The sequence below is a fragment of the Aulostomus chinensis genome, chromosome 6 (assembly GCF_037954235.1).
Source record: "Aulostomus chinensis isolate RoL2024-O1b breed Wild chromosome 6, RoL_Achi_v1.0, whole genome shotgun sequence".
Lineage (NCBI taxonomy): Eukaryota > Metazoa > Chordata > Actinopteri > Syngnathiformes > Aulostomidae > Aulostomus > Aulostomus chinensis.
In genome coordinates this window covers 28445602-28460473 of record NC_141325.1, presented here as the reverse complement: position 1 = coordinate 28460473, position 14872 = coordinate 28445602, and the positions used below count along the sequence as shown (strand labels likewise).

The 14872-nt window shown below is 44.9% G+C and overlaps 2 protein-coding genes across 4 annotated transcripts; one reads left to right on the top strand and one right to left on the bottom strand.

The window, feature by feature from the left end:
- Window positions 1-571: 571 nt before the first annotated feature.
- c6h5orf34 (chromosome 6 C5orf34 homolog) lies at window positions 572-5766 on the bottom strand. The gene is made up of 11 exons (XM_086205498.1): window positions 5469-5766; window positions 5303-5392; window positions 4526-4882; window positions 4188-4453; window positions 4020-4106; window positions 2958-3084; window positions 2781-2872; window positions 2635-2704; window positions 2471-2562; window positions 2333-2379; window positions 572-1883 (listed from the first exon to the last, which is right to left on the bottom strand). Exons 1-11 carry the CDS (start codon window positions 5670-5672, stop codon window positions 1711-1713), a joined length of 1605 nt encoding a protein of 534 aa, XP_086061624.1. The 5' UTR covers window positions 5673-5766; the 3' UTR covers window positions 572-1710.
- A 1192-nt stretch (window positions 5767-6958) lies between these two features.
- rnf34a (ring finger protein 34a) lies at window positions 6959-14414 on the top strand. 3 transcript variants are annotated; one of them, XM_086207365.1, is made up of 8 exons: window positions 6959-7135; window positions 7583-7836; window positions 9044-9430; window positions 10059-10121; window positions 10710-10911; window positions 11014-11043; window positions 11231-11272; window positions 12647-14414. In XM_086207365.1, exons 2-8 carry the CDS (start codon window positions 7633-7635, stop codon window positions 12832-12834), a joined length of 1116 nt encoding a protein of 371 aa, XP_086063491.1. In that variant the 5' UTR covers window positions 6959-7135; window positions 7583-7632; the 3' UTR covers window positions 12835-14414. The 3 variants fall into 3 exon arrangements, with proteins under 3 accessions (XP_086063491.1, XP_086063490.1, XP_086063492.1); XM_086207364.1 differs by having other exon boundaries at window positions 7618-7836; window positions 12647-14413; XM_086207366.1 differs by lacking the exon at window positions 11231-11272 and having other exon boundaries at window positions 7618-7836; window positions 12647-14413.
- Window positions 14415-14872: the final 458 nt, after the last annotated feature.

The window sequence follows — 14872 nt, the reverse complement described above, 5'->3', positions numbered from 1 at the left end:
CTCCAAAACGAGTTTTCCTTCCTCCAACTGCCCGTGAGTGTTCGGGTTAGGTGAAAACTGCCAGGGTGGTTTTTCATTAATCCTGCTGGGATCAGACAGACAGACAGACAGACAGACAGTGACACTGACAACACCTCCTGTTGGATGTAACAACAGAAGAAAACTGTGATGGAAAAAAGACAAGATGCACGACAAAGAGTGATGTTAAAAAGATACCGCCTGAGGACTGTACAGCCTATTTTAAAGTTTGAAATAAGGAACACAGACATCATTTCTAAATCTTTATGAGGCGGCTGTATCAAATGTAATCCAGCCCTCAGCCTCAACAACAAAATGGTCGCACGTTTACAACATAGCGTTTGTAGAGGAGTTGCAATGCAGTGAAGGAGTTGGAACATATTTGAAAGATATTCGTATTTTCTACTGTAAAACCTTAATGTCAGCGTTTTTTAAAAGTTGTAATAATCATGTAAACCACTAGATGCTACCCTCCACGTACATCTGCTCAAGCAGCAGGGTTTGATGGAGGGGGTGTTTCTGTTTGAAAGTGAAATGAGAGGTTGTTATCCTTTCTTTTGGGCGCAGTTGTTTTGAAATGTTTAATAACTAACTAATCCTCTTCAAATTTATTTCATTTTAATCTCTCAGACCCAAATCTTAGAATATTTTTGCTGTTTTGTTCTTGTAGAGCGATAACAAACTGTACTCATACCAGATTTATGGCATCGCTGATGACATTTGGTGAACATTTTTCAGGTCATCCCTGAGTCCCGGTGGATTCATGTCGAGTATTTGAAGAGATTTCTTAAAGGTCAGACAGGGCGGTCTGTTGTGGTGATCTTCCCTTTGACCGCCAAAATCTTCTCTGTTCATCAGCCAGTTGAACCCCAAATAACAATGCCTCTGGTCTACGGCTGTCACCAGCAAAGATGCGTAAAAGTTATATACTGGGTAGGAAATGTTGCTATATTATCGGTAAATTATTACCTTATCGCCAGCTTCATTTTGCCTTTCCAGTGAGATAACAACTACCTACTTGACACAAAAAGAAGTTATATTACGGTCATAAGATGGTTTAGCTCTGACTAGTGTTTTACACTCAAAAAGACACACTTCTTTTGCTAAAATGCTAATGCTAACATAAAAAAAACCCCAAAAACCTTTGGTCTCTTTAATTTGAATGTAATCTATCAAATCTTTGAAATCTCGTTTCAAGTAATTCTTGGTCCGTCTGCACTGCACCAATCAATAAAGTATAACTCTCTATATCAACTGTTTTTAAGAAAAGTCCCCCCGTATGGAGTGTAGCCTGTAGTCTTGTCTATTCTGGGTGAATCTGGCTGAGAGCCGACCTCTCTCCTACAGGAACGTCCAGAGCACATCTACACCTGGAAGCTACTCTGCACAACCACAGTCTGAGCTGCTGGCCACTGACGGCTCTCCATCATTTTTCCTTCTCAGGTTTATCCAGCCGGTCGGTGGAACTGAACCAGCGGCCCCCAGGTTCCTCTCCTTCAGGCCACTCCTGCCTCTATCTCTATAACCACTGTAAAACTACAGCGTATACATTTCCTGTTCTGTTTTTATAATCATCTGATACAAATTCCAGAGTCTGATGAAGATAAAAATTCTAATTACACAACTGAAAACCCGGCATCTCTCTTTATTCATAAAACAACTTCCCAACAAGCCAACTCATCAAACTCTCTCTCAGGTGAGCGTGGCGGCAGATATGAGAGCATCGATATCCTCTATGGCTCTGGACGTCCTCACAAGAGCTTCGGCCACGCTGCTCTCCCCCACTGGTTCAGGAGTCTCTCCTGCCGGACCAGCTGCCACACATGGGCTCTCATTCCTCAGCAGGCTGATGTTCTCCAGCAGAACTGGATTGAGGATGTTAAAGGTCTCACGCAACTGACTTCAGGAGTAGCAGAGGAGCACCAGAACTGAACCTTACTGGTGGGCTGCGGGCTGACCCAAACACGTGCTGCTAAAATGCAAAAGTGACAATAAAATCTATTTTTGTAAGACATTCCCATTAAATGAGAGGCCAACTTTCATTTGCAGGTAACTACAAAGAATCAATAATTAGCCACCCTGCATGTTTAAAGAGGTTTTGTTTTTTTTAACCCCAAATTAAAGGGGAAAGCATAAACTGAATTAAAGTATCTTTTTTGTATGATGTCTGTTATTATCATGACTGCCACACTTGAGGCAGCCCAACAAACTGATAAAACAGAACAATCAAGGCCGAGTGGCTCATTTCCACTCCTAGATCAACATCCATGTCCACATTTTTGATGTCAGCAACCATTTTGGCACTGAAGGATACAGTTGAATCGCTTTGTCTTGTCCAGTTCTGCAGCTACAAGGTCTGACCTGAAGATATGGAATTCATGGACATTATAAACAAACTGGTATTACAGGAGTTAGATGTAAATTAATAAATATAACAGAAACAACAACTTACCAACACTCTGGTGTCTCCATGTCATTCCCTTGTGGCTCAACTGGAGCGTGACTGTTTTCTCTGAGTACTGCTGCTTGTGATAGCATGTGATCCTGTAAACAAAATGGAGGTGAATACCTGTTGATGTTTATTGACTCTAGCAGCACCACAAGGTTTCATCTCACCTCTCGTAAGCAGCTGGGTGTCACAGACAGCTTCAGGGAGAGTCTGGCCTCGTTGTGGCAGGAGAGGATCCTAGAAAACAATGACCAGCTGCTTGGGGAGATGCGAGGAATAAAGACGTGTAGCTCATCAAGGAGTCCCGGCTTACCTGCTGGCACGACTCACGATAGAGCGAACAGAGTACACCTGACCCGGCACATCAGGTGGAAGACTCTTCAGGTGGTACGTTACCTCTTTCACCTGTGATACATTCAGTGAATTAGCTTTAAAAGTCCTGCCAGGAAACCTCTTACTGTGCACCAGATTCTAGGGCAGAGAGGCTGACCTGGACCCCCGCTGTCTGGAGCTCAGGCTTGTGATGGGTAAAATAAGTGTTGAGGACACCGTTAGACCGGATGACTGATCCGTCCCCTGGAGAAACCTCTATGACTGGGACAGCTCCGCCCAGTATCCTACACAAAAGACACACACAGTTGCTGTAGCAGAGTAACGCTACAGTTACGTTGGGTTTAGGAACAAAAAATGTTGATCAGGGTTTCGATAGAAAGAAGTGGGTTAAACTCACTGAGCAGGACTTGGTTGGACTATGATGGCAACCTCCCCCTGCAAGGCCAACCTGCCTGCCAGTGTGGCATTTCTCTCATCAGAGGAAGTTAACCACCGTTTCTCATGTAGATACCCAACATATATTTGATTCAGATTACTCTATGCCGCCACCATGTGGTCTAACAAATGAAAGACTAAAGCTCCATTACCCCCTGGGTATATGCACGGTGGTGGTCCAAAACTAATCCAGATTTTTTGTATTTTTTCCCACCAGCCTTCTGCAAAGACCAGATCCAACTCCTCTAGCTGGCGGTGACCCTGATCCATAACCTAGTCAATCCGAGGCAGAGCAGTACCCCATACAGGTCCTCTGGGTATGCACTCCCAACAGGCCTTTGTCCATCTCCTCTTTGGTTGGAAAAACCAGGGTCTTTGGTACCCAACAGATTGCCTAGTTTGATCAAATACAGTATCAACTCTCTTTTCCCCAAACCCACAACTGAAGGCGGAGTCCTGAGTGTCACGTCCATCTGCTCTAAAGCTTCCAGAACCTTGCCTGGAAGAGCTAGCATCAATGTTAGCGGTGCTAGCTGAGCCACTGGTGGTGCTAGCACTGTCTGAGCAGGTTTTGGATCTTTTTTATTTTGTCTTTACAAAACATATTGCATCTCATTTTGAGTGACAGGTCTGAACTTTGACTGTTACATTCAGACAAATTCACACTGGCATATTTGAATAAAATAGATGACATCTGAATGCAAACTGAGCTTAACTGGGTGCTGCTTTTTGAAATAACAAAAGAACTGAAGTTATTTGTGTCAAAACATTCACTCCAATGCACCTGTAGGTCACTCCTTGACACCACATCACTTTCACCAACTCTGTGGGAGAATCTTCCTCTTTGGCAAACGGATCTTTAACCTTCCACCTTCAACATACAAGGACATTAAGATGAGTCACAGATCAACGTGCTACATGTCTGGCGTATTGACTCCAGCCATCAATGAACCTGTGTCGATGAGGAGACGAACACGTGAGAGGCAGCGCCTCACAGAGGAGGGACCGCCTGTCTTCAGCAGTCATGTCTGACGGGTTTACGCTCTCGTCCGCCTGGCTGAACTGCCTGGTCCCCTCTGCTCCAGCACTGTCAGCAGGTTTGGAGAGACGAGCCGTCCAGTGACGGCGAGCCAAGGAGAGAGGATAGCACCAAGGGGGGGCAATAGCAAGGCAAGAATGGTGCTGGACCACTGTGGTGGACTGGTGCATCTGCTCCGGCTGAGAAGAGGCGGGAGGTCAAACACTTCATCCAAGTTGCAGTGAAGCATAACAAAACAGGAGCAGCAGCACCTTCAAACGCACAGGGAGGACAGTCTGAGGAGAAGATCTTGATCCAACTGACTCGTCTCTTCTTCTTCCTTCCGTATGAGGAAACGCCACGGTCTCATTACATGAGCTCTGCTTGTTGGCGTACTGCTGTGTATCCGGGCTGCAGCCAGCGTCTCCTCCCCGCTGGCCCAGGTGCTGCTGATGAGGCTGGCTCACCCTGCAGGTGAACGCGACAGAAAACTCCTCGCCTGAGGGCGACATCATCAACTCAGCTCGTCCCTCCTCTGACCTGACAACGGTTTCACCTGAGGGCCCAAACTCAGCATCACAGGAGGCCCAGTCAGGCCAGATCACATGGGGGTCGATACTGAAGAAAGGCTGCCAGGAGAGGACGTGAGTACACAGGAGTCACAACAGGGCTCATTTGTGTTTTAGCAATACACCTCCATGACTACACGCGCTTTAAAAAAAAAAAAAACACTGCTGAAGAAATTATTCTTTAAAAAAAAAAATTCCGCGAAACACATTAGTTTAAAAGGCAGTGTGTGCAGAGGTTTCTATTGCTCTAAATTTTCGGGAGTGAAATCTTAATATTAGCTGAAACTGAATATTGGCTGCAGGTATCGATTCTATTGATTACTTACCAGTATCAGCCATTAATACAAATCTGTAAATCCCCAATATATAAAAAGATATGAAATACTTCATTAATTGGTTTTTCAGATTATTTCTTAAACTCCCGAGTACTGGTGTCAGTGGCCCAGAAAACCCCGTATCACTCGCCCGGGCTGCCGGTACCTGTTTGAGGGCAGCAGGGATCAGCTCCTCGGGCAGATACGGTCGGCTCGCATATTTATTCCTGAATGCCAATGCAGCCATCAACGCCTCCTAAAAACAGTACGTCACTTTAGAGAGAATCGCAGTACAGTATTTTACTTATTTTTGGATAATTGCTTGCTTGTACTTTATAGGCGCTGATGGTGAACCTGGTCCTCTGTCGGACCCTCTTGGTGGGCTGCAGCGGGTGCCCGGCGGGGTCTGGGACTTCCCCCAGCAGGAACTCTGAGCCGCACGGCGACAGCTGCAGCGCCGCTCCGCTTCCGTAGCGAACATCCACGGACTCGTCCTCGTACATGACCATGGAGCTGACGCCGGAGGTGTTCTCCATCGTTTCACCGACGTGGAATAAGTCAGCACTTCCGATGACTCTCCTCAACCACAGACGCGCTCGAACTCAAAACACAGCGACGTGCTTACGTCATCAGGAGGGGACGACGATGATTGGCGCGCTTTTTTGCGTAGAGGGCGGCTGCTTATTCCCTTGAATGCAACAGCAGAGTTTTGACAACTTATATGTATTTACTGCATTTTCTCTTAGTATAAACGATGTAGCATGGACTGCAGTTACTTCAGGACTACTGCGTCGACCACAGATCGTGTTTTTTTTCTCAGTCACTTTGTTTTTGATTGCTTGTCAAAGAGAAAGAACACATGTTGATAATGATGATAAGAGTAAAAACGTAGTAAAGAAAAAAACGCGTAAAGTAAAAAGCATAAAAGCTGAAAGTCAGTGGGAGACACATTGGAACTGTGATTAACTGCCATTCATTTATGATTTGCATTACAGTCACATTTAGGTTCGGTGAACATAAAATATATTTCAGAGGCAGGGATGATGCATTTAATAGTTCATTTTGTGACTGCCAACATTTAGAACATGTTAAGCATTACTGTGGTCTTTTAGGTAGCACCTTTGCTACCTAAGGAAGGAGTGGATCTCGGTGGTTGAGGGCCCCTCAGCGACTTTAGTTGGGCTCCACCTTTCACACCATCCTTTTCTTGGACAAAGGTGGCCTAGCATGCCTTTGTGTACAAGTATGAATAATAAATGGTCCACACACTCTCAGGATGACATCGCTTGAGGGCACCCTGGTGGTGAGTGGTCCTTTTCCATCAGGCCTTGGAGGTTGGAACTGTGAGTGATGTCACAACCGTGTTGACTGTGTTTCCGAAGGAGGAAAAAACTAGAACCAATGCACATTGCTGATGTCTAAGCTGTTTACAAGACGGGTAGATAACAACTAGCACATACAAACATGATAGCAACCTGACATAGAGGAACGGAACGACGTGTGCATTTTATTCCTTTTGTCACAAATAGAAATATGCTCAAAATGGTAAATTATCAAAGCCTATAGACCACTGGAGCCAGGTATCTCCGATTTTCCCAGCAGGAAACAATTACAGTAACGTGTGTGTGTGTGTGTGTGTGTGTGTGTGTGTGTGTGTGTGTGTGTGTGTGTGTGTGTGTGTGTGTGTGCGTGTGTGTACGATAGCTACACTGAGTTCATTCAAACATTTTTAAGGGATTTCCTATTCCAATTGCTATTATTATGAGCATTACCAGGTTAAGCCAGTAGGTGTGAGTAGTGCGCTTTTCTGTTATTTGGGTGCCGCCTTCAAACGTCACAAGGAAGAAGTCGGTGTCGGAGCTCGATCGCTGCTCTGGTGGTCATATCAGGCGCATTCACAGCTCCGTCCAGCTTTAGAAGAGACACTCCATCTTGCAATGATTAACCTGACACCTTCAGTCCGTTCATTCTCAGTAGACACGTCGGAGCTGCAATGAAGGTGCGTTTAAATATCACTTCTTCTGACTATCGTTCGCACCAGCTAACCATCATTAGCTAATGTAACGTAACTCAGTGTATCAGATTAGCTTCACCTAGCCCGTTAACAGCTAATGTTAATGGTTAAAACGAGCTATTTTTTTTTAAATATTCAGCTTGACAGCTGCCACTGAGCTTCGACTGTAGAGTAGAATAAAACATTGGAGTAGTTAAATGTGTTTTCATATTAATGATGTATAATTTGTTTGGCAATGTCAATATCAGCTGATTAAAGTTAACGTAATAGAATATTAAGCTAGCAGTCTGTGTGGGTTATGCTTTATGCGGTTAAACTAGCAGGGAGCTTTTAGTCCTCTCATCTATAATTAACCAGCATCCTCGTGTGTTACGTGTGTCAATCCATCTGTCCACATGCTTGGTGTCTGCAACATGATCCATGTAAGAGCAGCAAACACTGAGTGGAAGGTGTTTTGTGACTGTCAGGCAGGAGCCTCGTCCATGTGGGCTTCATGTTGTGGTCTGCTGAATGAAGTCATGGGTACTGGGGCCGTCAGAGGCCAGCAGCCAGGGTTTGGGGCCGGTGCTGGACCGTTCAGATTTGCCCCCAGCGCAGGGTACTCCACATACCCGCCCACCAGCTCAGGGAGTCCCAGTCTTGTGTGCAAGTCCTGCGGCCAGGCCTTCTCAGTCTTTAGGAGGAAGGTGGGTACCTGCATGCTCTGGAGGCTTCCACTGCATTCTGATGTGTCTTGACGGGATGAGAGTGTTGGGGGGGGGGGGGGGGGGGCATGCACTGCAGAAACAATCGATTCTTTCATTTAACATTTTTGACACTGGGCCTGTCACCATAACAGATTATTTAGGTGATAAATTGTTCCACAATCTCTTTCAATATTATTGCCATTTTTAGAGGATTTTTAGTAAAACTATAATAGCACAATAAATCAACTACACACTTTCAGAAAGTGTTTACTAAAGAATAGTCAGTCGGCTGCTCAGATTAGAATGTGGAAATTTAAAAACATCCCCAATAAACATAATGAGATTCTTATGTGAACCAACAGTTGGAGACACAATGGCCAACATATTGAGCTCAGCAAAAATGATTGAGTTCGTGTCTATTTATTGTAAGTGGATAGAGTAATTAATGTGGCAGGCCAATTAGACACAAGTACTAATTACTTGCTGTATTTGGATATGTAAAATCACCATCTGGTTTTTGGCATGTAGATTCATGATGTCATGTATAATTGGTCTTCATACTGTTAATGCGGTTGGTTTGCCAGCCAAAGGAAGTAACATTAAGAATATTAAATGTGGGGTTTACTTCTAGAAATCCTGCAAAGTAGTGCAAAAGTTATGAAGTATAACTGATTAGCAGCCCATGAAGAGCTGAAATTGTGTGGAAATAAAGGCAAAAGTTAATTTACACCCGAGGGCTATAACTTGTTATTGGAAACGCTGCGTGGTCCCAGTTGATAGTGGAAACAGATGGACTACACACTGATTCTCCAATCTCACGTTCACTGAGGCCTCGTGTTCATGTATGTCTCACGGTTTGGTTGGCTCTCGACCCTGCGCTTCACTCGCTCGCTGTGCCAGTTTAATCCCAAGTCTTGCATTTATTACTGTTTGAAGTTTGTCACTTAAAAGACGGGAGCTACCTGCTGCCTGTGAGCCTGGAGAGCTGGAGCAGATGGAGATGATTAGAAGATGCAGGAAAGGGTTTCTGCTGTTGATGGGCTTCAAAGTGATTTCCCTTTTTTAAAAAAGGGGAGGGGCAACTAAACATTTTATCACATTTTCTCAAATTATGTATTTTTTCCCCACTAACTAATGGATGGGTGTGCATAAATGCCGGATATGTCTTAATTCCATCATCTTGTTCTCGTCCCTCTCTGTTTCTCAGTATATTTGCAGCGACTGCAAGAAGAGCTTCTGCTCCCTGTGCTCCGTCCTTCAGGAGAATCTACGCATCTGTGCCACGTGTCATTTGCTGAAGGCAACAGCGTTCCAGCGGCCGCGGCTCATGCGTCTAAGGGTCAAGGACCTGCGTCAGTACTTGCTGCTTCGTAACATCCCCACCGACACTTGCAGGGAGAAAGAGGACCTGGTGGACTTGGTGCTCTGTCACCAAGGGATTGAAGAGGAGGAAGACCCCGACACAGGCAGCCTTCACTCCCGTTCCCTGTACACGCCAACTCCCTCCACCACACAGTCGGCTTCCGAGCTGTCTGCGTTTGCCGCCTCTCAGGAGGAAGCGCTCAGCAGGAGTGACAGTTCTGATACCAACCAGGTCAGGTTCTGAACCACATCTACACACCAGCCTGGGTCTTTGAATCAGCTGTTGAGGCACAAGCCATCATGTGTTTACTCTTAAAACGTAGCTGATGGTCAAGTGTGGTCTGAAAGCATCACATCACCTCACATTCATGTTATTTATGGTAGCGGCGAGCTCAAGCGGACGAGGAAGCAGTGAGAGTGTGTTGATGTCATGATGGGGGGGGGGGATTATTTGTTGAGCTGCCACAAATGAGCCTGTGAAAGTCACTTGACGTGTCACTGTGGATGAATATAGAAGCTAAGTGTTGAATTAGTGGTATATTCATCCTGGTGATGCTGCAATTTGTAAGCCAGCTGAGGAGAAATGAGACTCACTCTGGAAAGCAGAGCAGCAAAAAGTAAAATGTGAAGCACCATAAAGTGCCAGTGAAGAGGGAGCTCAGCTCCGAGCCGACAGGATCCTCTTTAAATACCCGTGCTTGGCCCGCTTAGGGAGCACTAAGCTTTTCTATGAATGGAAGGAATGAGGCATTGTTGTTCCTGGGGTATCAATGGTCTGGCTTACCAGGGTCTAATCCTAATCCCCTGCTGACTGCCTTGTTCCCAGCATGTCATGAATAGTAACGTGTGTTGTGTTGCAGGATATAGGCGATGCCACGTCGGTGTCTCTTCTCAACTTGGACCCCAGCGAACACACTCCTGAGGTAATCCGCGTCTGGTCTCCGGTTCAGCTGCATGTGCGCGGCTACATTTGTAACCGCGAGTGAATGGAGCCGTGGAGAGGTTTCACTGTGTCACGCTATCATCTCCAACCAGTGATGGAAATGATTTGTTTTCATCAAGTGATTTTGAGCGATGACCCCACCTATGCAGAGCGTATCTCCATCAGAAGATGGAGTCATAGGCATTGTTATGCGTGACTGTTACAGGCTGCGTAGAAGAGGAAGTGGTTGCAAACCCAACACCCAACCGCTCGGCCCAATATTTGGGCCTTCTACAGCTGCGTGCCTGCGGACAATAGCGAGAGATCCTGAGGAAGTTGGTGCTGGTCTTCAGTACTCTTCACTTGTTTTAAAAAAAACACGAGCCTAACACAGTTTTTTGAAAAATCAAACAGAGGGAGTCAGTTTTTCCATTTCCACCATGAGGTGATACTTCAAAATACTCTGTTGGAAACAAGGTTATTACTGTGGCAAGTGGTTCTCTGCTTCATCGTTTCACTTGAGAGAGTCTGACCACATTTGCCAGGGGAATCAATTCTGTCTCTAATGCTTCGATCTTTGCCTCCGTAGGCGAGTCCTCAGACGCGCCGCCGGGCCAGAGCGTCTCTGTCAGACATCTCCAGCTTGAGGGACATAGAGGGCCTGTCAGTCCGGCAGCTGAAGGAGATCCTGGCCAGGAACTTCGTCAACTATTCAGGGTGCTGCGAGAAGTGGGAGCTGGTGGAGCGAGTCAGCAGACTGTACCGAGAGAAGGAGGAGAACAGGAAATCATGTGAGTGACACTGCTGGATCTACTCGGTTTACTACACATAGTTCAGTGTATTTGTGTGTCCCTGTACTCTGTCACTCACTGTTCTTTTACTTTTTCTTGCAGTGGAAAATGTGAGCAGTACTGTAACCACAGGTAAGCTTTCCGTGCAGACATCACATCCTGCTTGTAGCTATAGAAACCTCACAGTCCTGCTGCTTCTAACAAGGTTACCACAGTTCGAGGTGCTGCTGGTACCTGAGCACAAACAGGGTCTTCAAATACACTCTTTCACTGAAAACGATGATCAAATGTCTCTTACTTTATTCCTCCCCCACTAAAGTGGTGGCCTTCCCCCCTCCTATCTGCAACGGTGCCATCGCAGGTAAGGCTCTAAGTTTCCTTGCCAACGTTGCCATGGTCACATCTGTGTGAACCCATTACCTTACGTTTGTATTTACCATGACCCCTTGCTTGTGTGTTATCTACCCCCCCCCCCCTACACACGTTTGATCCACCGTGGTTTCTTTATTCAAGGTGACAATGAATGGTAATTTGTTCTTTTTTCAGAAAAAGAATGTAAAGATTTCCCTTTCATGCAACTGCAACTTTGATCCACCATGACATTGAACCCCCCCATCCTTTGCTACTGCGTTGAACCTTTTTTACGCTGTGAACTATTTCAATTCATGTATATTCAGTTCCTCTGCACCAAGTTGCCACGGTTGCCATAGAAACATCCAGACACATAATTACGCATCCACAGGTTTGTGAGCAGGCCCTCACCAAAATGAGATTTGCTGAAGAAGCACACAAACTAGGAAGAAGTGAAGGTGTTTTTGTTTTGTTTTTTTAAGTGAAAACCATGTGGAAGTGCCGTAAACCTGCGTTCTTTCTGGCCAGCAGGGGGCGATGAGCCCTTTATTGCAAACAGCCAAACCTGTGGAAAAGTAACCTGCTTAGAATTTGGAGTGAGATCTCACAACGATGTGATTAAAGTGTGTTGACATTTTTTTTTCCCAGCGAGTGCCACAACTGCAGTATCAGATGAACTGAGCGCAATCAGCCATTTCTCCAACATGGTGCAGCGCTAACAGTCCCAACACTTTCCTGCCCATGTCGAACGGCGTTGCTGAATTAACAAACATTTCTGAAATTTTTTGCTACCTTTTATGTAGAAGTTGAGGAAAAAACCCCATTTCCCATTTTTTTTGTTTTTTTTTTCCCTCAGTAAACATTTATTGTTTCATTCAGCAGTTTCAAGTCAACACTGTCATTTCTCATTTTGTCAAGGTGCTGCCAGCCAAAACGCTAACTTAGAATTGAGAAATCCTGCTGGATGAAACTGTCTTGTTCAGTGCTCAGTTTTTTGTTTTACTTCTTCTGTTAAGTACATTTGATCTCTTAAGTTTTTTTTGCCTTTTTATAAATCAAAATTAGCATTCATCATGGCATTATCCCACTTAAACATGAGTTACAGATGTACCATGCTCAACAAGCTAGCTAGTGATAGTTGATAGATTAGCATCTCGTCCCTCTCATCCATACATACATTCACATCTGGCCTCCAAATCAAGACGGCGGTGTTAAGAATGCTAATTGATGATGGTCAACAAACCAGTGGGTGACATCACAGCGTTCACTTCTTCTGTACAGTCTATGAATTCCTCAGTGCATGTTTATACATTGAAACGTAGCCTTCTGATGCTCTCGGCCATCTTTCCTTTCTGAGTTTTTTTGTTTTGTTTTTTTCATGCAGATGGTGATAAGGGTCCGCTGACGATACACGACGACAACCTGTGCAGGATCTGCATGGACGCGGTGATCGACTGCGTTCTCCTGGAGTGCGGTCACATGGTGACCTGCACCAAGTGCGGCAAGCGGATGAACGAGTGCCCGATCTGCAGGCAGTACGTCGTGAGGGCCGTGCACGTCTTCAAGTCCTAATGCACCGTGCGATGCCGCAGCACCGGCTTCAACGCAGCAGCTCACACTGAGACTGTACCTTCAACCGGCCACGCAGCCCATCAACGTTGAATCTCCAAAAGCGTTTTTGTGGATGCTCAATGTTTGTATCCCCTAAATTCTCACATTATTTGCACATATGAAAAACATGTTTTTTCTGGACAATTTGACTCCTTACTTCTGCCAGTAGGCACAGTGTAGGACTGCAACTCCCATGAGTCATTCTGAGGGGAACATATCGCTAATCTATGTTAACTCCAAAGTGTCTGTTTTGCTTTTTCGAACTGTTTTTCAACACAAAGAATGTGTGGCACTTGGCCACGTCAAGTCTTGTCAAACACAACTTCTCACCCTCAAATCTGCCTGTACACTGTAGCCGGCGCTCAGTAGCACGTCGCTGCACAACTGCTGCAAGTGACGACAAATCTTAGTAACACCGAGGACAGACTGAAGCTCCCCCCCGAACGAGAGGGACCACAAGCAAAGTAGGTGCCAAATAATGGGTGAAGCCCTCACCCCTCTCACCCATTTCCATCCCTCTGCTGCGGGAGAGTGTGCGTGGCTCTTCAACAGGAAGCACTTTTGCACCACTGCTCACTATTCACTACAAACCTAGACTAGTAGAGGTGGCTGCCATAGCATGAGTACCACTAACTCTCGTCCAAGCTAGAGCTTTTGGAGGCCTCTGACGGTGTTAACGTGATTGATAATGAGGATTTGTTCGAGTCGATGCATTATTAATTTAATCTCATGTATTTTGTAGTCCTTATGGTAATGCATTACGCAATGATCTTACAAAGTCTCATTACAGCAATAGCTAACCTCCGCTGTCACCTCTGTCCTGTCCTCCCGTGAGAGGAGGCAGACACACAAACTGGTGCTAACTCATTCAATCACCTTCTCGATTTTCCAGCTGAACTGTGGATGTGAAACCCTGGAATGTGTTTTTATTTCTGTTGTCGTTGTTGGGATTGGAACGAAGTGTCTTAAAGCTTTCATTTAATTTTCTCATGTAGGAATAATGTATGGAACTAACTATTCAAAGTTATAGCTACAAGTTAACTGACTCCTGTGGTATTGGAAATATATAGAATTAATGACTTGCTAATGTACATTTGCATATATTGATCCATATGAGATGTATATATCTATATTTTTTCCATTTGATTTCAATTGTGTAATATGAGATTATTGAAATGTACCTGGGATTGAGTTCATTAATACCTTTTTTTTTTTTTTCGTCAAGTGATTTGAAATGTGTTCATCTGCATTGGTTTGCTTGGACCAGCTGCCCCTCCTGTACCAGAGCACCCGTGTGATACCTTCTAACCCCCCCCCTCACGGTTCTCCTCTCTAGAACGTTCCAGCTCTGTGCTGCACCCCACAGAGTCAACATTGCTGCTATTACAGTGAAGACGTCCCCTACAATCATGAAGAGTAGCGGAGCAGGTTGCACTTTTCCTTTAGAGAGGTCCTACATGTTCGGTCTTTGTATTTGGGACTGTTTAATGTTTTATTTTGGTAAAGATTTTAATTAAAGTCTGTTTTTGTACACATACACACACATTATTTGCAGTTCCTCCTGTTATGGGTTACTGGGATTGTAGTACAGCTCATGGTTGGAGTGGGAATTGTTTATTAGAGTCTCACCAGAGTGCACACCTCTGCTAAATATCCAGGTGTGCGCCGCAGCCGGAGTCATTCACCAAAGACGTGGTCTGTGTTTTTTTTTTTTGCTGAGGTCTGTGGCCAAAAATGAGCGTTTGTCCCAAGGGTAGATTATTGAAATCTACCCCAATATTTCTTTAATTTTTGGGGCAATATTTTATGTGATAATCATACCAGAAAACACTTTTGGTCAAGCTTTTTTAGTAAAAAAGTTAACAAGGAATCTTAACCACATTCTACACAACAATTCTGGTTAATCTGGCTAGTGTGTGAACACCTGCAACCACAGCATTCATTATCTGACCCTGGATTAAGAAAAGTGGAACGCTCGAGAAGTTTCCTTCTGTAAAAG

What these genes read in the sequence shown, in the direction of transcription:
- c6h5orf34 (XM_086205498.1), bottom strand. Translation starts at nt 5,672, where the DNA reads ATGGAGAACACCTCCGGCGTCAGCTCCATGGTCATGTACGAGGACGAG. An exon ending in TCACCATCAGCGCCTATAAA is followed by an intron (nt 5,393 to 5,468) that starts GTACAAGCAAGC and finishes TACTGTTTTTAG; the next exon opens with GAGGCGTTGATGGCTGCATT. An exon ending in TCGTCTCCTCATCGACACAG is followed by an intron (nt 4,107 to 4,187) that starts GTTCATTGATGG and finishes TGTATGTTGAAG; the next exon opens with GTGGAAGGTTAAAGATCCGT.
- rnf34a (XM_086207364.1), top strand. An exon ending in ACAGTTCTGATACCAACCAG is followed by an intron (nt 9,431 to 10,058) that starts GTCAGGTTCTGA and finishes GTTGTGTTGCAG; the next exon opens with GATATAGGCGATGCCACGTC. An exon ending in GGAGGAGAACAGGAAATCAT is followed by an intron (nt 10,912 to 11,013) that starts GTGAGTGACACT and finishes TTTTTCTTGCAG; the next exon opens with TGGAAAATGTGAGCAGTACT.